The sequence below is a fragment of the Chelonoidis abingdonii genome, chromosome 4 (genome assembly GCF_003597395.2).
Source record: "Chelonoidis abingdonii isolate Lonesome George chromosome 4, CheloAbing_2.0, whole genome shotgun sequence".
In the NCBI taxonomy this organism is placed as follows: Eukaryota; Metazoa; Chordata; order Testudines; family Testudinidae; genus Chelonoidis; species Chelonoidis abingdonii.
In genome coordinates, this window is record NC_133772.1 from 37,623,887 (window position 1) to 37,649,758 (window position 25,872).

Below are 25,872 nucleotides of genomic sequence, written 5' to 3' on the forward strand. Positions count from 1 at the left end.
TTGTCGCCAGCACATCACGTTGGCAGTTGAGCTATTCCTTCAGCTCAAAGTGACAGTGAGGAGTCTGCGATGATTTAGATTCGCCTACGTGCCGTGACACTAATTGCTTGTGGCAGTAACGGACAGTGTCAGCACCGTGGAACTGCTGCCTTTCGGCTCGGGAAACAAGCAACTAGTGGTGGGTCACATCGTCCTGCAGTCTTGGGATGAGAGCAGTGGCTGTTTTTTTCTACCGAACCTTTTGGATGAGAAAAGCACTTTCATGAGACTGTGTGCTGAGCTCGCCCCAACCCTGCAGCGCACAAGACACAAGATTGAGAGCTTGCCCTGCCAGTGGAAGAAGCGGGTGGCTATTGCAGTCTGGAAGATGGCAAACTTCCAGACAGCTTACTGATCGGTCGGGAACCAGTTTGGAGTGGGAAAGTCAACCATTGGAATAGTGTTGATGCAAGTTTGCGGGCCATTAATCGCATCCTGCTTAAGAAGAACCGTGACTCTGGGGAATGTGGCAGTACATTGTGGATGGCTTTCCACAAATTGGGTTTCCCTAACTGTGGAGGGCGATAGATGGGACGGCATATCTCCTATTCTGTCAACCACCCCACCTGGCATCGAGTACATTAATCGGAAGGGGTATTTTCTCTATGGTTCTCCAGGCGCCTGTGGGAATCCACCGTGGGCGTTTCATTGACATTAAAACACAGGCTGGCCTTCGGAAAAGTGCATGATGCACGCATCTTTCGGAACAGTGGCCCTGTTCAGGAAGCTGCAGGCCGCGGACTTTTTTCCCAGACCGGAGATCACAGTAGGGTACGTCGAAATGCCCATTTGTGACCTTGGGAGACCCTGCTTAACCCGTTAATGCCTTTTGGCTCATGAAACCGTATACAGGGAAGCTTGTACAGGGAGGAAAGAAGCAAGGAACGGGTTCAAACTAACAGGCTGAGCTGGTGCAGAATCGACTGTGGAATTTGTGCTTTTGCCATTTAAAGGGGCTGGTGGAGTGTCTTTATGCGGAAGCTAGACTTGGGGGAAAGCAGCATCCCCGCGGTTTATATCCGCATGCTGTACCCTCCATAATATTGTGAAGGGAAGGGTGAAACATCAGTGATGACATACCTCCGAGGTTCAACACCTGGAGGCTGAATTTTCCACAGCCAGAGAGCAGGGCTCTAGAGAGGGCCCAGCAAGGGCTTCCAAGGATTAGGGATGCCTTACGGGAGCAATTTCGAGCTGAAAGCCAACAGTAATGTTTTCTTAGGTGCCTTGCACATGAGTTTAAGTGCAGTGGTTACAATGATTTGCAGTGCCCGTTTTTCCCTTAGGGTAACAGTATGTTTCACTTTTGCAATTAATTAAAGGAACTGTTTTAAAAAGCCAAGAAATCCTTCATTAAAAATACAGTACATAAAAAAGGGCAGGGTGGTAGGGTGCTGAACTGTACAGTCAGATGTTTGAATATGTTCCTTGCCTGGAGTGCTGTGCAATGCCTGCTGCACTTCAGGATTAATATGCTGCATGGTGATGGGGGTTGGGGTTGAGTGCAATAGGTAAGGGTCTGTAGTTCTCAGGGCTGGTAGGTGAATGTACAGGTTTTGGGGAGCTGGTGGTGGTAAGAACCAGGATTGCTTGGAGAAGGGGGTTTGAGCAAACAGTGGGCACAAGGAGAGAGCTTTGGGATGAGGGTGGGTTAAGCATGGTAGTGATCTGTCCTGCATGGCTACCAGTGACTGCATACGTCCGTTTGGCGTGCAGGAGGCTTATCAGCTGCTTTGTGCTTTTCTTCTAGCCCAATCCTTTCTCCTGCTTTCTGTTCCCTCTACACTGCTTGCCATTTTCTCTCTCCAGTCCTGCAGCCTCTTACTCCTCTCTGGATTACTGATTCAATAACTGCTTTCACCAACTCTTCTTTGCTTTTCCTTGGTCTTCTCCTCAAGTTCTGTAGCTCCACATCAGTCCGTTGATAGGGCCAGAGGATTCAAGGACACTTAAAAAAAATAGAAATAGAAACATTTATATAGAGGCTTGCATTGTTTATAATCACAGTGAAGAGTTTTGTAGACTATTGTTAGCACCATTACACATAGGCAAACATAGCACAGAGAGGCCACAGCAGAGAGGACACGGTGAGCTAATGGAAATGAGTGATTTAATGAATCCATTTTTCTGCCGACTCCCCTGGAAGGTGAGCTCTTGAGTCAGGGCTCATTGGGGTTTCTATGCATTGGGGAAAGCAGATAGGCAGCTGGGGAAAGTGACGAACACCACCCCACAATTGCCACAGCAGTTACTCCTGGAATCAGTGTTTTCTGCTGCGACTCCCCTGGAAGGGGAGGTGCTTGAATCAGGCGCTTCACTGGGCTTTCTGTGCCATTGGAAAGCAGAAAGCAGCTGGGGGAAAGTGCACTGAACAGTACCCTACATTTTCCACAGGATTTGTATCCTGCAGATATTTCGCTGCTCTTGGTCACCTGGGAAGAGCGGGGGAGGAGCTTCTCCGCAGTGGTGGATGGCCGCCCGGTCCATATGCAACTTGCCTGTGTGCAGCAATGGTCTCCCACCCTCATGGCACAGTGGCGGCGGACACTTAGTCTGGACTGGACAAGGACCACAGTGCTTCTCAAATATAACTTGCGCAAGTGCATTGCCCACGCTCTGCTGAAACTTTTTCAAGAGTTTACAAAGGCGATTACAGCGACGTGATAGACCAAATCAATGGGCTATTCCACATCTAGGCATGCATTCAGGCAGCCATAAACCACCCCCCCTCCTTCCGCTACTCCAAACATTTCTTCCTTAAATATAAAGCTGCTTACTGGGACACGCTCTCTGTTCTTCTTCACCAACATGTTTCCAGCTGCTCGACTGCTAGCTTCTCCTTGTTGAGAAGAGCTCCTGGCTGGCATCCTCTGGGACTCCGGGTGTCTCCACCACCGCAGAACCCTCCTCTCGGTTCTTTCTACACTCTTCCCTTTGCTCTCCCGCTCTGACTGCCATCGGTGGTCCTCGGATTTGACAGTGGGGTCACACCAAGTATCGCATCAGCTCTCGTTGTAAAAACGCCAGGTCGTGGGCAGCACCTGAGCGGTGTCCCTCACGGGCTTTGCATAGGCACTCGCAAGCGCTCCTTTACTTTTAACCCTGCACTGCAGTGGTGTCCCGTTCATGGCCCTTTGCAGCATGGATTTTGATATCTGCCTAGGTATCATAATTCTACTGCTGGACGCTGCAGCTGCTGACTGCACAGTTCCTTGCACCAAAACAACTGATGAGGTCCTGCAGCTCACCATTGCTCTATGCTGGGGCTCGTTGGGGGCGGGAGGGCATGGTCAGGATTGATTGATTGTATGCATCCAACACCTGGGCTCTGGCAAACAGAGAAGTGATTTAAATTTTCCCGGGCATTAAAGGGGCGGCGTCACCTCGGCTCAGGGCAGTGGATGTGAAATGATGAGCTAGATGCTGAAAAGTTGCTGGTGATACTTCCTATACCCTGGGCCAATAACAGCCTTCTTTTTGGTGTCCCACACCTGATCAGCAGCGCTGCATCACCAACGCTGGAATCGCTACACCCCAAGCAGACCAGGTGTACAGCCAGCGCTGCAGCCAGGGAGTTGCAGCGCTGGCTGGGCTTTCCAAGTGTGTACACAGAGTGAGTTGCAGCACTGTAACCCCATCACCAGTGCTGCAACTCTCCAGTGTAGTCAAGCCCTTAGTCCTCATCTCCAGGGCTTCTCAGTCCTTACATCCTTCTCCAGCTGAGCGTCTCTGCAGCCAACTCTTGCTTGCTGAAACTCTCCAGCACAGGCTCTCTGCCTGACAGGTGCAGCGGACGCAGCCCTCTCCCAGGCCCTTCCCCATATTTGCCCCTCTTCTTTTTATCATAAACAGCTTCCTAACAGGGGAATCATCGTATGATCATGGGCTTGAGCAGCTACGCTCACGTGAAACCCCGGGTAAGAAATTGTTGAACCCTGGGTCCCATCTTGAGATTCCAGCATCTACACTGCTTTATGTGGGCCAAATCCAACCATCCATATCCCAGGCGTTCTAGTGCCCTCCCAAAATCTCGCTGCTCTAGCCATTTGTTTGGGGTGGAGTGTGGGAAAACTTCACAGTCCACAAACTTGATTGTTCAGAGGACAAAGAAAGTTGGCCTGTTGGATTATGGAATACTTTTCACAGATTCTCAGATAACGAGTCCAGTGGGGCTGCATCTACATTGCAGAGCCATAGGGCTTGAACTTCTAGGTCCTGGCTTGACTCAGGCTCAGACCCTCTACCTGCTGTGGAGTCCTGGAACCCTGGGTCTAAGCCCTGAGTTAGTGTGATTTGTGTGTAGATGGAAAGGGGGTTAGGCTTGAGCTTGAGTTCAAATCCTGGGCTAACTTTGCAGTAGAAATACCCTTTGAGAACTTTACTTTCAGGGAGTGTTTGAGGTGAAAGGAATATATGTATATTGAGGAAGAAATAATGCCTAAATGTTGCACTGTTTTGGTTCTTTGTTTTTATGCTCACACCCAGAACGCTCTTATTTACTCCAGTGTTTAAGCTCATGCAAATCCATAACTTCATAACTATTTTGCTACCCCAGGTCACAGTGTGAATGGGAGGTAGGATATCTTGCCCGAGATTATTTGAAAAAATGGTTCATTGTACCATTTCTTTCCAAGTGCTGATATCTCTGCTGTGACAGGACCATCTGGGAACTAGATTCTGGTATCCCTAGATTCCTGCCACCTCATGGCACCGTCTCACTATCTGAACCCTGGCTAATTATTTTAGTAGTGAACCTCCCAGTAGGACTAGATCATGCTCTCCCATTGAAAAAATCCTTGATTCCCCTTTCAGCATTTCCTGATAATTCTTCCATGAAAGAGAGGGAGAAGTGTTTTCATCATGAAAAAAGCAGGGAAATCAGCCCCCTCCCAAAACTGATGGATTTCCTGAGACCTTCTAGAGGCAGGGTCATGGGCATAAAACTTTGAGCCTGTGTACTAATTCAAGGTCCTCTCACTCTGCCTCTTCCACGTATCACTGTCTCTGGAGCCCCTCTTTAAGTGGGATTCCGCAGTGCAGAGTGGCTCAATCAAAAGCATACATAGTGTGCTTAGGCTGTATCAGCTGTACGGCTGGTTTCCTGTGGAATCGGTTAAGAGCAATGATGTGAATTTCCCAGCCTGCCCCTTCCTATGTGAAGGGTCTGGAAATAGAGGGATCATGACCTGCCCCTTTGCACGTTGAGGGGCAAGACTATCCCTACTCCAGCATTAGTGTCAGGAAGCAAAAACTCTGTATACCCGAACCTCTTCTGGTTCTCACTCTCTGGGTACCCCTTCTCCCTTCCTTTCCTCTTTCATGAAAATGAAACTTTATCATATCCAAAGAAAATGTTTTAATTGAGCCCAGTCATCATTGGTTTGGGTTGTACTTAAAAACATTGATAGTTTACAGTATGTAACTAGTTCAAATGGCCACATTGCAATATGAGTAAATTGAAGGGCCCAGTCTCAGCTGGGCCTGAATCCAATCTCTAATTTTGCAAGGTGCCGTTTTGCACCTCCAACAGATTGTAGACAGAAATGGTGGTATCTCACTATCAAGAGAGGATGCTTTTGGGGTTAAAACACTGGACTGGGATTCAGAAGATCATGTTCAATACCTCGATCAGCCACAATGACCTTAGGTATGTCACTTATTCTCCCTGCACCTTTCTTCCCCATCTGTTAAAAAAAATTGTTATAATTCTCCCTTTGCCTGTCTTGTCTATTTAAATTATAAGCTCTTTGGGTCAGGGACTGTCTCTTTCTCTGTTTGTGTACAGCACCCAGCACGATGGGGCCCTGACCTCAGCTGAGGTCTCTGTACACTACTGTAACACAAATAATGATAGTAATAACTAATGGATTTGTGTCTGCAGACAAGTATTTAAATGCCCAGCTATTACCATTTGCATCTGCAACTTTTCTACCCACTGTATTAGTGTTCACTTATGGGAACTTAGGCACGAGTGATCTTTTGAGTCAGTGATGAAAGCGAATGGTTACAGTCAATCTTTGAGGAAACGAGGGTGACCAGATGTTCCTATTTTATAGGGACAGTCCCACTATTTGGGGCTTTTTCTTATATAGGCACCTATTATCCTCCACCCCCTGTGCTGATTTTTCACACTTGCTGTCTGGTCACCCTAGAGGAAATCCAAAGACCTGAGAGTTGGGGAGTAATGGTAATTCGACTGCTGCTGGTAGAGCTGCCCAACCTTAACTGTCTCCATGACAACAGTGGTCCAAGCAGCCATCAGAAAGGTATGTCCTTACAGAAATAGGTCCGAAAACCATAACAATAGTGTAATGGGGGGGTTGTGGGTTGTTTTGATTCTTTCCTCCAGAAGAGCCCGTTGTCTGCAGCTTTTTTTTTTTTTTTTTTCTGGAAACAGTTACATTGAATAGAAAACTATGAGCTTGGAATGCAGGGCTGCTGGTGGTTTCAAAAAGGGGGAAATGCAGCAATTTAGATTTATTTGCCTATTGGTAAATGGCATGCAATGTAACTAGAGGGTGAGGAGGCGAAGAAGAGATGCAGATAATAATATATATGATCAGTTCTGAGAGTTTGATTTCTGTAAAATCAGAATTCAGTTGATTTAGTGATTGTCATCTTACATGAGTGCATTGCAGCTCAAAGAGAATCTGTTGCTATTCCACAAAAATCACACATGCACGTATATTTCTTTCCCTGTAGGTCTATCATTTCTGTTTCACTGTTTGTGACAGCCACGGCACAAGTCAGGCATGGTTGGGATGGGTCAGTACTTGCATAAAAGAAATTAATTGACACCTCCATGTAATAGGAAATGGTGTCAGTTCCCTCTGACTCACCACCAATATTCTCTGTGTGGTATCAGATGATGCTATAGTGCCAATGGAATTGGTATATTTTAGATGAGACGTAAAACAAGGTTCCTCACTACGTGTGGCCATTAAAGATACCACAGCACTCTTTGTGACACTGCTGTTCAGGCCACATTCCAGTTTGGGTAATTACGTTCTTTTCAGCTAAATTCACCCTGGAGTTTCATATGGAAAAGGAATTCTTCACTTCCTTCCTTAAAATTTTATGTAGTTCTATGCCACAATGTTAGAACCACCCAGAGATGGCTGGATTTCACTGCTGGAAGAAGTGCTCCTTTTTTGTTTAGATCTGCATGTGTTAATTTTGTTGTTCCCATACTCCTGGCTCTTTGTAAAGCTTCACAGTTTTTAGTGTGGCATCTGTAATTAGTTGACACTATACTTTACAAATATTGTATATCTGTAAATACACTAAACAAACTGTGGGTAATCAATGTGTTTTTACTTTTTAAAAAAATAATGGTAGCCTCTTTTTAGAAGATTGCAAGAACTTGGTGTTTGAATCTTGGAAGTCTTCCTAACATAATATAGCTATGGTAATTACCATCTCATAATAATAAATGTAAATAATGGCAGAGTTATTTTTGCTTCATTGAGGTGCTGGGAACATGTAATCTGGTTTCTTGGTGGTAGAGAGGGCCAGGATAAAATTTTCAAAAGGTCTGTAGGCACCTAAAGATGCAAATAGGCAGCTAGTGTGATTTTAAAAGTGCCTTTCTGAGTTAGGTCCCTAACTCCCATTGACCTGCTTAGGTGCCTAAATACTTTAGAAAATCTGGCCCCATGCAATTATATGCTGTGCTCACTATTTTGTATTGTAGAAATTGTGTGACTTCTATTGTGCATCAAGGGCTTGATTCTCCAGTGCTCTGCAGCTGCTTTGTGAAAACCAGGACATGTTGGGGGCCAAATTGAAAAAATCCAGAAAAAAAACCACTTTTTGGTAAGAAAAACCAAAAAAAATCAGTTTGGGTCAAACAGAACTATTTGTTTAACCCTCACACCACACACATGTTTTTTGTTTTGTTTTTTCACTTTAGGTTGTTTTCGGATGTTTTTCACCCTCTCCCCCTTTTTTATATTTAGCTACATACATTTCTAAATGAACCACTGTGTTGAAACACAAAGTTTTGACCATTTTGAAACTAAACATTCCTAAATGGAAAGTCAAAAAGGCTTATTCCAAAATGGCTGAAACAAATGGCTTTGGGTTTTTTTCTCTCCTGTGGCTGAAACTGTTGGCAGAATTCGATCTGAATTTGCAAATAGTTTCAGTGCATTAAAAATGCATTTACTATCCTCCCAAAAAGTTTCACCCAGTGTCAGTCCTTAGTCAAGCAAATCTCCCATTGACTATGATAAATAAACTGGGCTCGGTGGTATAGAAATAAATCTTCCTTCCTGTGAAATTCACAAATACACAGGTGTAATAATTAGATGAAATAAGGTTTCCATCTCTCTCTTTACATTATAGCCTAACAGCTTAAGTGCCAGTCACAGCCTATTTATGTAGGATTTGTTCATTTGTTTGTTTCCAAAATTTTTGCATCTTGGAGAATTTTTTAAAATGTTCGTCTTAAAACAGTTAACATAAATTGAAAGAAAATCATTTCTATTAAGAAGAACAAAGAGTACTTGTGGCACCTTAGAAACTAACAACTTAATTTTCTTTAATAGAAAATAAATAAATAATCTCATTTTCTACCATCTGTACTCTAGCAATGGCTTCAATGGGAATTTTTCCTAACGTCTGGTCTACACTTAAAATTTAGCTCAATATAGTTATGACGTTATTGACATGAACTGTGACCATATAGATCACTGTTGCAACCAAGGTCCTATGGTTGCACCAAGTCTTGTACAGAGGAGGTCAAGTGGGGTGTCTATGAAAAGGTTGTAGTTTGCTGGTTATGATTATGCTGTCTGTATGTGTGTATCCTTTTTGTATTTGAAGTTATGAATATTGGCTATGTACTTGTATCTCAATGTGTTTGATTTCAAGCAGCCTCAGTGAAGCATTTGGTCAGCTTCCTGAGAAAGGACTATTTTCAGTAAGTGCCCGGTCAAGAAACACTTAACTGATGATTGACTTTGGGAGACACCAATCCACATCTGAGCTTTCCTGGGAACGTTCAAACTAACATGTAATCCAGGGGTTGGCAACCTCTGGCACACAGCTTGCCAGGGTAAGCACCCTGCTGGGCCGGGCCAGTTTGTTTATCTGCTGCGTAGGCAGATTCGGCAGATCGCGGCTCCCACTGGCCACGGTTCACCATCTCAGGCCAATGTAGGAGGCCTGAAGCCACGGCCAGCACATCCCTTGCTGGCCAAACCTGCCGACGCGGCAGATAAACAAACTGGCCTGGCCCGCCCTGGCGAGCCACATGGCAGAGGTTGCTGACCCCTGATGTAAAAAATGGCATCGGTCTGCAAAAAGCTGAATCAATCATGGACGTATGACTTCCCTGGTGGCTACAAACTCCATCTTGTTGCTGTGACTTTGCAGCATAGATGCACCCTTAGTAAACTAATTCAGTTGGTTTACTTAAAAATTACTTAAAATTTCACAGGAACACATCAGTTTGGAAGTAATTGTGCTGCTACATTGGAGAATTATAGGGAGACATTAAAAATTCATAGAGGGCTTTACATTATAGCATAGTATGAAACTGCTAGAATTAAACAATCTTGAAAGAGAGAGTCTGTTCAGTCATTTCAAAACAGCTCAACATTTTCTGTCTAGGTTTTAATATCATACTCATCTCTGTGGAATCTAGGTATCTGGTCTCATAGCAATTTATTTTGGTTTTTTGAGATAACATTTATTTACAACTTCCAACAGAACAGAAGTTGAATAGGAATCTAATGACTGGCGTCTTTCTTCTTAATTTTCATATGTCCAGTTGTTCTGGTATTTCATTTTTTCCTGATTTTTATGTGTATTAAAGTTGTTTTTTTTTAAATGCCAATGAGCTGTAGAAAGTTTCAGGGGTGTTGATTTTAAAGTGTCAAAACTGTATTAAAGCAAAGTGGAAGCACATCTCTCTTATTTTGCTAAACCTCAAATCTGGAATGCAATGTAAAACAAAGACCCAAAATTAAAAATACAAAGACATTAACCAGGCAGTAAATTGAAAATGTTGAGTTATTTACACTAAAGGAATGCATCTCATTCTGTAACCTTAACTTTATTATTTGTTATTTCCGATGTACATCATTTTCAACAGTTAAAGCGAGGGAATGCCAAATTTCTGTGCAGCATAGATCGCTTTGGGGCTAAAAGAGGAGACAGTTGAGATGCAGTTTTATTTACTGTGTATCTAAATTTTCCTCCATTTGAAAGTTCAGTTGCCTGTTCAGAATATGTAATGCTGATGTCAGGATGGAGTATTGCATATTGAGGTAGACAGCCTTTATGGGCAAAACTCCCCACCTTTGCCACGAGTGGAAGCATAATGTAGAAGGAAGTCCCAGGGCTGTATTTGGCTTATGAGCCACACTTTAGCAAATCCGGCTATTTTTGAATTTGTGGAAACTCAGTTAAAGCTGTTAGTATTTCATTATTAATACTCGGTTACCTGTTAAAAGACTACCACATAGATAAAATGACAAGCAATTTTCAAGTTCAAAAGGAAATTAACACAAAATTACATGTACCCCACCCACGCATACATATATTCATGTGTTAGAGAATTATTATTCCTCATTCCAAGTACATCAGCTTTGATCAAGCCAATTATTCTGCTCTGGGTTTTTTGACAATAGCTGAAAATGAGAACATTTTAAATTAAAGCTACATTTCAGAGACTTCCCCTTCATAGTACATTATAACTTATTAAGTCGAACAAAAACTCTTAGTTAATTAAAACACAATTCTGACCCCCTACAAAACCAGTGTATTGATCAGCTCTCCTGATTTTGTTTGAAACTACCTTGGTTCAGTTAGTTCAGATGAGCAGGATTTCATATAAAATAAGGTTCTACTCTGATATGCTCTGAATTGTGAAACAAAATATTTGCAGATAGTGCTGCAAGTCTTGTGTCATTATTACTACAGTACATGAATATACTACAAAAATGAAGATAGGTATAGCCCTGAAACACAACTTGGAAGGGTTGGTTGTATCCTTGCTGGCATCCTCCACTCCTGTCTGCTTCAGCAGAGCAATCCTAGCCTAGTAAAAGATGCTCAGAGAGTTCACTCTTATGAAGGACAGACTCCCGGGGTGAAATATAGGCCCTGTTGAAGTTAATAGGAGTTTTGCTATTGACTTCAGTGAAGCTAGGATTTCACCCATGGAGTGCAGAAGTGTCTCTGGCTGCCTTGTTTGTAGCAAATTTGTCTATGGATTAGCTCGATCATTCTTCCAGATTAAAGCTACCAATATGGTTGCACAGCCCTGGACAGCAAACACTCAAGACAAGTAACTACCAGCAGCAGTGAGATTCAGAGGAGAAAAACAGTTTGAAGAGAAGATGGACAGTTGTAGATTCTGGGCCAGATCATCAGCCTCAGACTTGAGTAGTCTGGATGCTTCAGTAACTGGAATCCCTGGTAATGTAGCCATCTCTACACCTACCCGGCCTCAGGTTAGAGGAAGTGTTGGGAAGAGGGAGTATGGCCAGGGTCCACTCTTCTCCAGTGATCACAGGCTGTTGCAGCAACTCTTTGGGAGCTATTGCTGCTGGCTGCAAATCAGAGCAACTCTGAGGCTGGAGATATTAAGGTCCCCAGTGCAAAGGGTTATGGACTGGGAGCCCGGAAACCAGGGTGCTGTTCCCAAGTGACTGGTGTGTGTCTGGGCAAGTCATTTCCTTCTCAGTGCTTCAGTTTCTGCATCAATAAAATGGAGGATAATGATAGTTTGAGCTCTATAGAAGAAAAGTGCTATGCAGTGCTTTTGCCCCCACTCCAAATCTGAATGTTTAAACAAGAAGAACCCATAAAATATTTCTATTGGGAGAAAAACTGAGTGTCATCAACACTTGGAAAATAAAGGTTTTAGTTAGTACGAAGGTTGCCTGAAAAACCCTGTTAAAAACATTCAGCAACACATTGGGCTGCAAAGATACCCACCATCACCACCTTTTTCATTCACAGTGAAACGCAAGTCTGCATTTGCGTGTAAAAAAAGAATAATGGAAATAGAGTTTCACATAACACACTGGTTATTAAACCCAAAGCTTGTGTAGATGCAAGCTTCCTATTCAACTTATGTGACTTGAGCACACTTACCTTCCCCTGATGTTTTCCACCTGTAAATTTAAAAATAGCTCGATAAAGCCTCATTCTCACTTAGTTTTCAGAGTCTGAGGATGATGTTGCAAAACAAGGTAAGGAACACTTGTTAAGAAAAGACTGCTCAGTTCTGAAGGCAAAATGAGGATAAAATATTAGGCATTACAGCAACGTAGCATTTTAGTGTAACAATAGGCTTTTTGCAACAAAAGTCTGGACCTTATTCACCACTGCCTTGCACCAGGGCCAATCATCTGTACCAATGCAAAGTGGGTACAAGGTATTAACTTATCAGAATGGGAGCATTTTCCACCGACTGCATTCAGGTGTAGATGACTGCGAGATACAAGAGAAAGGAGAATCATTATTCCCTAATTATATTAGCAAGTATACAAAATACAAAGTAAGCCTCCAATTCTGCCATCAGATCCACTTGGGTAGATCTTTGCACCTGCATGGAGCCCCTTTGGCTGCAAAGGGATACTGCAGGGACATAAGGATATCCCCTTATCTGCTTGCTGAGATGAGGTCTGTGTCACAGACTTAACAAAACAAGAGAAGCGCACAGACACACACGCTGTTTTACAGTTTTGAGTACTTTATAGCCATTTGAGAGAACAATGACACTATTATGTAATCTTCCCATTTAAGCATATGTTATTGATTTAAGTAACATACAAACTTTAAACATTTTTGCTTCTGATGTTAGTTACCCATACAACCAAACCATTGTATACTGACATATGGACGAGATCTCTGTTATCATTACACTCCTTAATAAATCTCTCTTGATCTTTATAACGCAGTGAGGAGATTTGTTTGTTTTTTCCTAAGCAGGAAGCCAGTAACTTGGTCATTATTTTAAAATCTGTATTTAATGGTGAAAGTTGGCTAATAGCTAGCATATTAACCTTTAGAATGGCCTTCTTTGGAAATGAAAAGAACAGCCTCTAAAATGATTTTGGAAGAATATTGCATGTTAGGATTCATTAAACAAAGATACATGTGTTTAGAAAACAGTTATTGTTTGCAAATTGGGTGACTTAGATGCTTTGTGGTTTAGCTGAATGGTTCTGAATAATTTTGAAATTAAACAGTACAGGGTTCCCACTAGTAGACATTTAGGACCTGATTCTGCTCAAGGCTGCATTTGTGAAGTGTGGAGTAGCTCTGTTAACATCAGTGGAGCTTCTCTATACTTACACTGGCAAAACCAAAGCAGAGTTTGGCATTTAAAGTCTGGTCTCCATCCAGTAGAATTTTGGCTCAAGTGAACTAATCCCCAAAGAACCAGTGTGCTGGATTAAAAGAAGAACAAGTTATTGTTTTTCAAAATATCATTATTTGTAAACCAAACTTGTTTTTTTCCCCTCATTTCAAAGAGTGATGAGCTGTCTGGAGAATTGGATTTCACAAAAGAAATCATGAATGGTTCTGTGCAAGTTGGAAGGATGTCGCAATACCCTGACAGGAACATAGTACTGCGGTGGTAGGAATTCTCTGGACAAACCTGTGTGGAGAAAATTGGAGCATAGTTTTCATATTGTTATATTCATTTTCTTCAGCCAAAATCAATTTATAGTGCAGCTTTAAACTCCCATGAATAGAACTCTCCAGCATTTTTCACTGCCTGTAAAAATGGCAACATAAGTGGCAGTGGCTGTGTGAGTACATATTGGTTTCTTAGCACAAGTTTGTTCTATATTTTTGGATAGTAAAGAGTGTGTTTTAGAACTCTGTTCATGCTCCTCACACACACAAGCTGAGGCCTGTGCGTGAAATGATGAGAGCTTCTGAAAGCTGCTGGTTTGGCACCCCTAGAAACTGTAGTCCTTTGTTCATCACCAGAAGATACAGTATGGGAAGTGGCAGCTTCTCACACATTGCTTTGTCAGTGTCACTCAAAGATGACATGGAAGAAACACTTGCAGAAATGAGAAGGTAGTTTAATCTCTATGCCCCTTCATTTCTTAGCCTTTCTGCTACTTAATATCATTTGTGGTGATCGGACACTTATCCACTAGGAACAGAAGTGTCTATTATTATATGTGTTTGTGTGATCTGTGCCGTGCCCCCTAGAATGGAGTATGGTTCGTCCCAGATCCTGTTTTATACTGTACATAATCATGTATCTAACTTATCTTCATCATTCATTAGTGCTGGGCCCTACATTTCTTATCTGCCACCTTTCCTAGCTGCCAGAAACTCCTCAGCCTTTTTGTGGAATTTCATCTCTACCCATAAATTAAAATATAATGGAGATATCCTATCTCCTAGAACTGAAAGGGACCTTGAAAGGTCATGGAGTCCAGCCCCTTGCATTCCCTAGCAGGACCAAGTACTGATTTTGCCCCAGATCCCTAAGTGGCCCCTCAAGGATTGAACTCATAACCCTGGATTTAGTAGGCCAATGTTCAAACCAATTACTTCTTAGTTAGATAATCCCTGCCCCACAGAGCTGATTTAAATGGTAAGCTCTTTAGGAAAGGTACTGTCTTGTTATCTGTTTGTACAGAGCTCTGCACAGTGGAGCCCTGGTCTCTGATTTCTGCCTTTTGATGCTACAGCATATAAATAATAATAATTAACCTAGCATAGTGGTATGAAGGATCATTCTGTATCTTCAACAATCTTCATAAACACTGTTTCCCTAAAAATTGTAATCTTTTCTTGGCCTCCTCACACTTAAAATATAATAGAAATGGATTTTTCCTCTTAATTTCCATCATAAATTGTGGTTAGAATGTAAATCTCCTCTTTTTTTTATTAGTGAGGCATCAGTTGTGGCTCTGTAGTTCAGGTTCAGTTGAGCGTTGCACTTAAATATATGAACTTACACACAAAATGTGATCAATACGTGTGCAATATTTCCCAAGACTTGCTAATCCCCACAAACTTGTACATTCCAAATGAAGCAGAGCTGGTTCCAGATGAGGCACTCCCATCTTTTGGAATTTCTTAACTTTTCTTCCAAAGGGTCAACAAAAATGTAGAAATACTTTCAGAAATGCAGGTGCATGCAATTATCTTGTCAGGGGCAGCCTACTCTGAGTTCAACTGCTGTTTTACCTTGCAGTCTTTTAGCAGCAGCATTCTCAATGGGAATTACAGTGCGTTAATTAATTTGGGAATTTTTTTGATGCTGCAAGCATGAACTTTTTTTTTTTTTTTTGCAAATGTGATCCAAAGCTTTCCAAATGCTCCTTGTGTTAGTTCAGAAATAAAATATTTGCAGATGTGCCTTGCTGTTACAAGCAGTCTGACTTGACATTGTTTTTTATAGAAGTGATATAAAAATACCCTGGGACAAATTTGGAGCTGCACCACTCAGGATTCTAGGCTGTTGCAATGGCTGGCACAGCCCACAGCATAAGTTAGAGGAGCCCCATTGCTGTCTCGACTTGCAGTAGCTTCTCTGAACCCAGGAAAGACAAAGAGCAAATTGCTCTGGCCAGTCCCCTCCTGCCCTAGAAAATTTGCTGGCATCCCTCTACACTGGATGCTGCATGGAAGGAGTGGCACTGGGTCACTTACTTTAATCCAGTGGTGCCCTTCTGTATTTCTCAGGGCCCAGTTAGCTTTGCTTTGTGCCCCCCTTTGTAAAGCAGAGCACAGACGCAGGCCCAGCGATAGCAAATTGTACATCTTATACAACTAAGGTTCTTGTACTTTATTGTGACTCATTCTTTGATTTGAGTTAATGGTCAGCTTTGCAGCTTTGGACAGTCAGTCAACTTTAGCCCCGTATTTAGGCATTGTAGAAATAGGTTTTTATAAAACCCAAAACCAAGATAAAGGTTTTAATCTGGGTTTTTTAATGCCAAAGAAACCGTTTTTGTAAATCAGCAACAGTAACAAAAATTGTCTTGCTAGTGTTTACATCCCAAACATTGCAGCATTCTACATGTGCCCGTGAGCCTGAGACACAGGCTCTGATTCTTTTGTCACACCAGTTCTAACTACATTGGCTTTAAAGGAGTTGCTAGTTGGATAACAATCAGTTCCAAAAACTATAGACAGAAGCAGAACTGATTTATGTATTTTTATTATCTAGCATGAACTTTGACAAGTAAGTTAGATTTCTAAAGTTTGCTCAGAGGTAAGAACTTCAAAAAGTAATGTTTATTTTACACAGTACCCCCTTAAGACTGTGTCCACACTAGGAAATACATCATGTTTGAAGATGGATTAACTCAGCAGTTCTCAACGGGGGGTCCGTGGGCCCTTTCAGGGAGGCCGCAGAGCCTTGCAGCTGAAACTTGGTGCCCTAAACCTCAGCACTGAAGCTGGGAGCGGTGTGGGGCTAAAGCTGGTGGCCCCCCCGCCCCTGCTGGGAGCGGCGTGAGGCTGAAGCTGGCGGCCCTCCTCCAAGCCCCCAAAGCTGGGAGTGACTTAAGGCTGAAGCTGGTAAACCTTGCCCCCTCCAAGCTAGGAGCAGCAGGGGGCTACAGCTGGGAGCCCCAGCAATCCCCTCCATCCCTGCTGAAGCTGGGAGCCGCACTGGGAGCCCCCCTCCTGCCCATACACAGCCCCTAGCTACCCCCTCCCTTCACCCTGAGCTACGATCCTGCCTGTACACAGCCCCTAGTTACCCCCTGCCTGCACCCTGAGCTAGCCCCCTGCCCACATACAGACCCTAGCTACCCCCTGCCTGCACCTTGAGCTACTCCCTGCCCACACAGAGCCCCAGCTACCCCCTATCTGCACCCTGAGCTACCCCCCTGCCCCCACACAGCCCCTAGCTACCGCTTGCCTGCGCCCCGAGCTACCCCCTACCTGCACCCTGAGGAGTTTTCAAACTTTTTGAACTAAGTCTCCCCTTTGAGTTATATTTTTTGGTTGCATCCTCCCACATCCCAGAGAGGCTGGGTGGCCTGTTGAGTGAGGCCAGGGGTGGAGGTGGTGCTCCTTCCCTGGACCCTGCTGTGCGCAGCTAGCTTGAGCCCCACTCACCCTTGCCCCCCAAAAATAGAAGTAAAACTATGCCTATGTCCAAGGATCCCTGCCTCATCTCCCACTCCCCAGGCCCTGATGTTTTCATAGCATGTTGAGGGGGACCTCAGCAAGAAAAAGGTTGAGAACCCCTGAATTAACTAACGTGTTTTAATTAACACAATGTTAAACATGACTTAGCATCTGGAGTACACAGGGACAATTCATGTTTACAAATGTAAGAGCAGGTCACTTCGGAAGGGACTGGGATTAAACTTGACTAACTAACACACTTTTAAAACATGACTTGTCCTTGTACACACTACAGGCACAATTATGTTTAACACTGATACACTACTGGAGTCGGTGGAGCTCTGTGAGGGTGCTGGGATCCGCATTGCAGAATCATGGCTGAAACTATGAAGTGGTGGCAGTCACTCTAAAACAGTCGTGTAAAAAATAGATGTAAATTAATATATTGTTTGGACTCAGCATCGGTCATTTTAATTCGCAGGAACTCTTAGGAGGCAAACATAATACCAAAAGTTATGATTTGAATAATACACATTCAAATAGAAAATACAAGACACAAACAAATATTATTTGGGGGTTTTTTGTTAAAATTTGGTAAAATATCAAGTTCTGATTGTTTTCCATCTTGTCTTTCACTGCAACATATGGAGAATTTAACAGAAATAATTTGCTTTCCACTTTAATAGTGTGAAAATGTGAATATCCTGGGTAACCATTTTACATTTACCCGGGTCTGATGATCTAGAGAAAAGGAGATTTTCACCCCAAAATAACACCACCCACATTTCTCAAAGTCTGATCAGCGCGTAAATGGGTCATGAAATGAGCAATCCATTTTCTTCATATTAGTCATAATTAACAGGTTTGAGTTTATTGGTGTGTTGCTCAGGCAATAAGCATTGCCATGCTTGGTGGCAGCTGCTTCATTTTTACATTGTTTCTCCCCTCCATCCTTTGCTTTTATAATTATAAATTTCAGTAAACATTGCAGTTGGTGCATTCTTGCCTCAAAGATGCCTTGAAATCAGTTACTTTTGAATAAAACAATGTACAATGGAAATATTCACTGGAGAGGCTATTTACAAATGCTGGATGGTTGTGATGGCACATTGTGACCCTTTTAGTTCAGAGGCAAACCCTTCTGGATGAACAGACCTAAGCTGGTTCCTGGAAAGAAACCAAACAATTATGCGTCTTATGCAGGGTCTTATCCAGTACCAGCAGGATTTAAGCAAGTGAGTTTGTTCGTCAGGTCAGCTTTATGATCCTGCCAGTTAAGGAATTGTATAACCTGCTGACATCAGCAGAAATTGGTCAGTGAGTCCACAGAAAGGACTGTAATCTTGATAGTGGAGAAGAATGATTCTTCTGTGCCTATTGTTTACTTTTTCGTTGTCATTGCTGTGGCCCAGATTCTCAGCTGGTGTGAACTAAAACCAGTGTAGTCAAGGCATCTATGCTAGTATACATGAGGATCTGCCTTTAACAGCCGCAGTGATACAATAAACAATAGAGACATAAAGGAATCACTCTCTGCTACACTCGGAAGCCACAGGCTTTGGACTAGAGACTGGTCAGTGACGGTTCTTAGGTTTTGTTGTTTGCTATGTTCTATGAAGAATCTAAAATAAATACAATGACTAGGAAGTAGGGAAAACTTTTTTCATTAGTATTGAGAGGGTGCAGTGTTTCTTCTATGGTGGGGAAAGTCTGGGGTTGTATACAGTGGTCTCTTCTGGGTTTGTCAAGCCATTGTATCTCATTTACATTTAAATGACATGCACATTTAGCTCAGTGATAGAGGATTGATAGTGCTAAAGACCTTGGGCTTGATTTGTCACTACTTCTGTACTTTATGTAGCTATTTATGTCTGTGCAAAATCGATGGGACAACTCATGCACAAAGTTAAACATACTTAAGTGCTTTTCTGCATTAGGGTCAGAATGCTTAGAGCCTTGCAGAATCAATCCCTTACTCACCTGTTGCTAGGCCTATGAGGTGGACAGATGGAATGGGGTGGATTACCATTTTCTGCTGATCCAAGCAATATTATTTGCTAAAATGATTATCACTTCCAATGCAGGGAGAGGAAAGGTGCTGTATAAACTGTGATAAAAGGCAAGAGCAGGGGGTTAAAATCTGAAGTATTAATTTGGATTATGCTTATAAAATATGTAGTGAAAACAACAGAAATAAATTCTTACAGAATTTGTAGCATTTATCTAACTTGTTTTGAATTATGGAAAAATCACCGAAGTGTAAACCCTTGACAGAATTTTGAATGGATTTCTTGAATTGGGAGCAGATGTGTTCCATGAGGCGTGTTGTCACTGGAGATGAAAAGTGTGTTTGGGGGAAAAGATTAGAATAAAACAGTTCACTATACAACCTTAATCTCTTTCTTCATCTATGAGAGTTGCACTGTTTCTCTATATTTCCTGCCTGTTGAGGATACAGACTATGGGGCTTGGCTACACTTGCAGGTGTGCAGCGCTGGGAGTTACAGCTGTCTTCGTACAGCTGTGTAGGGAAAGTGCTGGAATGTGGCCATGCTGACAGCTACCAGTACTGCAGTGTGGCCACATTTGCAGCATTTGCAGCGCTGTTGGGAGTGGTGCATTATGGGCAGCTATCCCACAGAGCACCTCGTCCCATTTTGGCGCCATGGGTTGTGGGAAGGGGACAGAAGGATGCGGGTCATTCTGCTTCCAGTCCCAACGCCCCCTGATGCATTGCTTCACATCCCAGCAGTCCCTGTTTTTCCGTCCACATTTGGCGCCATTGTGACTCTTCCAACGGTTTTTATGCAGCACGATTTCTGTGGAAAATGGAGCCCAAACTGCTGAGGAATATGCTGACGAGTCTCGCCAGCACATCACGTTTGGCCGTTGAGCTATTCCTTAAGCTCCAAAGTGATGAGGAGTCTGACGATGATAGCGAGTTGCCTGACGTGTATGACACGACATTGCTTGTGGCATTCACGGAAATGCTCAGCACCATGGAACGCCGCTTTTGGGCTCGGGAAACAATCACTGAGTGGTGGGATCACATCATCATGGCAGTCTGGGATGATGAGCAGTGGCTGCAGAACTTTCAGATGAGAAAAGCCACTTTCATTAGACTGTGTGCTGAGCTCGCCCCCACCCTATGGCGCAAGGACACGAGATTGAGAGCTGCCCTGCCAGTGGAGAAGCGGGTGGCTATTGCAGTCTGGAAGCTGGCAACTCCAGACAGCTACCGATCGGTCGGGAACCAGTTTGGAGTGGGAAAGTCGACTGTTGGGATCGTTTTGATGCAAGTTTGCAGGGCCGATAATGCATCCTGCTAAGAAGAACTGTGACTCTGTGGAACGTGCAGCATTCTGGATGGCTTTCCACAAATGGGTTTCCCTACTGTGAGGGGCAATAGATGGACACATATTCCTATTCTGCACCACCCACCTGGCATCCGAGTACATTATTGGAAGGTATTTCTCTTATGTTCTCCAGCGCTGTAGATCCACCGTGGGCGTTTCATGACATTAACACAGCTGGCCTGGAAAAGTGCATGATGCACGCATCTTCGGAACAGGCCTGTCAGGAAGCTGCAGGCCGGGACTTTTTCCCAGACCGGAAGATCACAGTAGGGGACATTGAAATGCCCATTGTGATCCTTGGAGGACTCCGCTTACCCATTCTAATGCCTGGCTCATAAACTGTATACAAGAAGCTTGACAAGAGCAAGGACTGGTTCAACTACAGGCTGAGCCGGTGCCGAATGACTGTGAGTGTGCTTTGGCCATTTAAAAGGGCGCTGGTGATCTCTTGTATGGAAGCTAGACTTGGGGGAAAAGCAGCATCCTGCGGTTATATCGCGTACGTGCTTACCCTCCATAATATTTGTGAAGGAAAAGGTGAAAAACATCAGTCAGAAATGGGCCTCTGAGTTCAACACCTGGAGGCTGAATTTTCACAGCCAAGAGCAGGCTACTGAGAGGCCCAACACAGGGCTTCAGGGATTAGGATGCCTTGAGGGAGGAATTATGAGGCTGAAAACCAGCAGTAATGTTTGTGCCTTGCATGGGAGTGAAGTGCAGTGGTTACAATGTTAGTAGGAATCTGTTTTTACCTAAGCTGATTTGCAGTGCCTGTTTCTTTCCTGGGCTATGGTATCTTTGACTTTCTGCAATATAAAAGAGTTTTCCAAAGCCAAGAATTCATTTATTGAAAGAAAATAACTTTATGACAGACACACAAATTTTGGAACTAAAGGCAGGGGGGTGCGGTGGGAACTGTACAGTCACAGGTTTGAAATATGTCCTGTCTGGATGCTGTGCAATGGACTGCTGCACTTCAGATGCCTATACTGCAGGTGATGGGTTGAGTGAGAGGGTAAGCGTTCGTCATTCTCAGGCTGGTTGGTGAACGTCCAGGTGTTGGAGGCAGTGGTGGAGGTAAGAATCTGGATGCTGGGGAAGGGGGTTTTGAGCTGAGATTGGGGCACAAGGGAAAGAGCTTTGGACGGGGGGCCGGCCGCCAGGAGTGCTCTGCCTGCATGGCTATAAGCGCCTGGACAGAGTCCGCGTGGCGCACCAGGATGCTTATCAGCTGCTTGTGCTTTTCTTCCTGGCGCTGCGTTTCTCTGGTGGATCCTGCTTTCCCTTTCCCTCCAGTCCTGCAGTTTTTTATTCTCTCTGGCAGAGTGATCCATAACTGCTTTCAGCAGGTCGTCTTACTTTCGCGGCTTCTTCTGCAGGTTTTGGAGTCTTGAAGCTTTGATAACACGGGCAGCCGAGAAGTCAAGGTCGCTTGTGGAAAGGCAAAAAAGAACAGTAACAGAAGCACATTGTTTATATTCTCAGACAGGTTATTCCACACACGTAAGGAGTTACCAGTCTTCACTTTAGCATAATTTCCCATACCAAAAGAGCACACATAACCATAGGAGCCCCAAAATGTGAGTGAGGGGACTGATTGCTTCAGGTTGTGCAGGGTTTTCTGTGCGTTTGGGAAAACAAACAGCTGCAGGGCACTACACTGAACAGTCCCCAACATTTTCACAGGAGTTAATCCTGGAAGATATCTTGCTGCTGCGGGTCACCTAGGAAGAGCGGGAGGTCTTCTACAGCAACTGCCAGATTCTGCCCTGGCCCTTACGCAGCTTGCCTGTGTGCAGCAATGGTCACCACCAACCCCGCCAAAGTGCGGATGCGTTAGCCTGACTGGGACAAGGACCACAGTGGCTCTCCCTTAAAACTTGCGAAACGCCATTGCCACTCTCTGGCTGAAACTTTTGAAGAGATTAACCGAGGCGATTACCGGCGACGTGATAGACCACTCAATGGCTATTCCACATTAGGCATTGCATGCATGCAGCCCTATCCCTCCCTCCTCTGCCCAAAACATTTCCATCCCTGAAAATAAAAGCTGCTACCCGGAACCCGCTCCTCTGCTGTCCTTCACAAGTACCGGCGCCTGTGACGGCTACCTTCCTCCTGGCTTGAAAGAAGCTCCTGCGCTACCATGCCTCCTGGACTCCGGCGTGTCTCCCCACTACCCCATACCCTCGTCTCCGGTTCCTCCTTCCCCCAACTCCTCCTCCTCCCCACCCTGCTCTGAAGTGTCCGTCGTGGCCTTGGATTGCTGGTTGTCACTCCCAAGAACACGTCCAGCTCCTGTAAACAATGGCAGTGTGGGCAGCGCCGAAGCAACGGTTTCGGCTCACTGGCTTTCAAAAGGCACTCCGCAGCCTCCTTCACTTTAACCCTGCACTGCAGTGGCGTCCTGGCCATGGCCTCTTCCAGCATGCCCTTGATATCTTCCCCATAGGTATCGTAATTCGTATGGCTGGAGAGCAAGCTGTGACTGCACAGCTTCCCTCCCCCCAAACACTGATGAGGTCCAGCAAGCTCGCCATTGCTCCATGCTAGCTCATTGGCGCGTGGAGGATTGGACACCTGGAAGATTCCTGATTGCACTTCACACCTGGACCTGAGCAAACAGAAGGAGATTTTTAAAATTCCCGGATGGCATTTTAAAGCGGTACCTGAGGCCAGGGCAATAGAGTTCGAACTGATGAGCAGAGTGGCTGAGCAGGCATTTTTTTTTTCTGGGATACCTCCGAATACCTCTGGAGGCCAATAACAGCGCTTTTGGTGGCCACACTGGCGGAGCAGCGCTGCATCACCAGCGCTGCAATCGTTATTCCCCAGGCAGAGGTGGAGTACATGCAGCGCTGTAGCCAGGCTGTATGTGCCTTGCAAGTGTGGACGGTGAGTAAGTTGCAGCACTGCAACTCTCCAGTGTAGCCAAGCCCTATGAGGAAACAATCAGATTTTCCAATGTAGAGGAAACAAAATGTCTTTTAAATTTCTTTTTCCATTTAAATCAGTGTTTGAATTGTTTCTCTTACAAGGGACCTTGGAAGCACATTGTCTCATCTCCAAGTATTGTGGATGGCTCGCTGTGGGCTCACGGATTTAGATGGAATCTCTTCCTGCAGCTCTTTGAAAGTAGGTAAAACTGGGTCATTTCAATATGCTCCTATGGTTAATATCTTTGGTTAATATTTCTCTTTCTGTAATTGTACCGTTAATTTTTTTAAAGTTCTTAAAGGATTTTGATTGGGCACCTTGAGTTTGTATTTATTAATCTTTGAAGATGCTAAAGCAATTATTTTTTACTACAAAACTGTTTTGTGATCCTGAACACACTTACTTATTTCCATGATAGTCTCATTGACTTAAAATGACAGTAGCCATGATAGGAGACACTATGCCCAAGCTAGTACCTGATCATTCTAATTGATGTTTCTAGCCCTTTATAGTATGCAGTATCCTAAAGATTTGACGTCAGTAAATGGCTTAATGTACTTTGGGCAAGTCTGTGGTTTATATGTTCTGTTTACTTCTGTTGAGGAACTCTATATAGCCTATAACAATATTTCTGACCTGAGCCAAGTGAGCTTGCTGGATCATCTTGAGGTTCTGGACCTGGAAGGAAACAATATTGAGGACATCAATCAGATTCAGTACCTGGGACTCTGCGGCAAACTGAACAGTCTCACAGTGGAGGGGAATCTTATTTGCCTGAAGCCAAACCCAGAGTCTTCAGAGGTGAGAACCTTTTTCAGATTGCTTGTGTTAAATTTTGCACATGTTTATCTTGAGTTGGTAAATCAGGTATCCACAGAAATACTTCTGTTGTGGTGTTGTTATAGTAGGTCTTTTCTTTCTCTCTTTTCTATTCTATCTCTCTTTCTCTATAGTTTTTTTTTTAAAGGCACTTCCCATGAACACAAGGAAGAATAGAGGAAGCATTAGTATCGATTGACAAGACCTTTTCCCTAATGGCTTCAGGGGAGTGTTGATATTAGTAGGAATCCCTTTCATAGCACATCTACTAATACATGTGGGTGTAGGGAAAAATAAACTAGCAAGCAAATTGTTCTGACAAGAATAAACACTTCTCCCACACGCTAGTGGACATATTTGTGCAACATTAAATCTATTACCATCTGCTGCAAACCTGCCCAAGAGTTGCTAGAGTTTAATTTCTTTCTGCGTTCTAGCCAGCCAAACCCCTTTCACTGCTCACCAGGGAGCATGGAGCAGGCTTTTAAGATGTTTTTTTCAAAACATCCATTACCTTTTAGCAAGAAAATAATATTTTCTCAGTCCCCATGTCAGTCTTCACAGTGAGCATTCCTCATTTCCATGCCCAGTGGGGCAGCCAAGATCTTTGCACTGAGCCTGTGCTTAGGATCAGCCCTCCAGAAGAACTTCCCAGAATTCTCTGCCTCAAAGCAGACTCCAGGGCGCGCCTCTGAGCAGAGCTTTCAGAGAGCTTTTGAAAGATTTTTAATTAACTGTCTCTTAGGTTTCTTTATGGCTTTGAGGGTTTCTTCTCAAAACTGCTAAACTAAAAAAATAGAAAATTCTTGTGGCTTTCTGAGGAGGGTTTGAAGGACAGCACCTCTCCTCCCCTCAGAAATTGCAGGGACAGCGGGCTGCCTGCACCCAGCTCCCAGTTGGCATATGAGCAAGGTCCACACTAAGAGAATTGAGCAGGCCACAGGAACGCAGCTCCTAGACAGCATGTGAGTCTGGTCCAGGCCAAGAGGCAAGAGCAGGTAGCAGTGAAACTGGCCCCAGATGGCATATGGGTCAGGCCCACACTGAGAGAGCTGGGCAGCCCACAATTGAACCAGCTTTCAGTTAGCATGTGAGTGAGAGCCACATTGAGAGATCTGAGGAGGCCACAGGGAAGCCTGGCTGAACATGATAAGGGGTCAGGGCAGTCAGGGGTCAGAGAGTAAAAATGGTCCTGGGGGGTGGGGCAGTTACGGTGGGAGGGTCAGGGGACAAGGAGCTGGGGGAGTTGGATAAGTTGGGAGTTCTGGGGGGGGCTGTCAGGAGGCAGGGGTGTGGAGAAGGGTTAGGGGAGGCAGGGAGCAGAGGGAGTTGTATGGGTCAGGAGTTCTGGGGGTCCTGTCAGGGGGTGGGGAGCGGTTGGATAGGCATGGGAATCCGTGGGGGTCTGTCTGGGTGCGGGGGTGTGAATAAGGGTCGGGGAAGTCAGGGGACAGGTAGGGGGTAGGGTCCTAGGCGGGGCAGTCAGGGGACAAGGAGCAGGGAGGCTTAGATAGGGGATGGGGTCCTGGGGGGAGTTAGGGGCAGGGGTCCCAGGAGGGGGTAGTCAGGGGACAAGGAGCGGGGGGGTTGGGGGTTCTGAGGGGGGGCAGTCACTCAGCCCTCTGCCCTGAGCCCTGACCCCCCC

General features: G+C 44.4%; 1 protein-coding gene across 1 annotated transcript in view; it reads left to right on the forward strand.

The window, feature by feature from the left end:
• The window catches only part of LRRC56 (leucine rich repeat containing 56), a 109,466-nt gene that overhangs the window by 62,185 nt on the left and 21,409 nt on the right, over positions 1-25,872 (forward strand). Inside the window, exons 6-7 of the mRNA XM_075065068.1 lie at positions 23,510-23,606; positions 24,012-24,209. Of these exons, the coding sequence (XP_074921169.1) occupies positions 23,510-23,606; positions 24,012-24,209 (295 nt within the window). The remainder of the gene's footprint in view (positions 1-23,509; positions 23,607-24,011; positions 24,210-25,872) is intronic.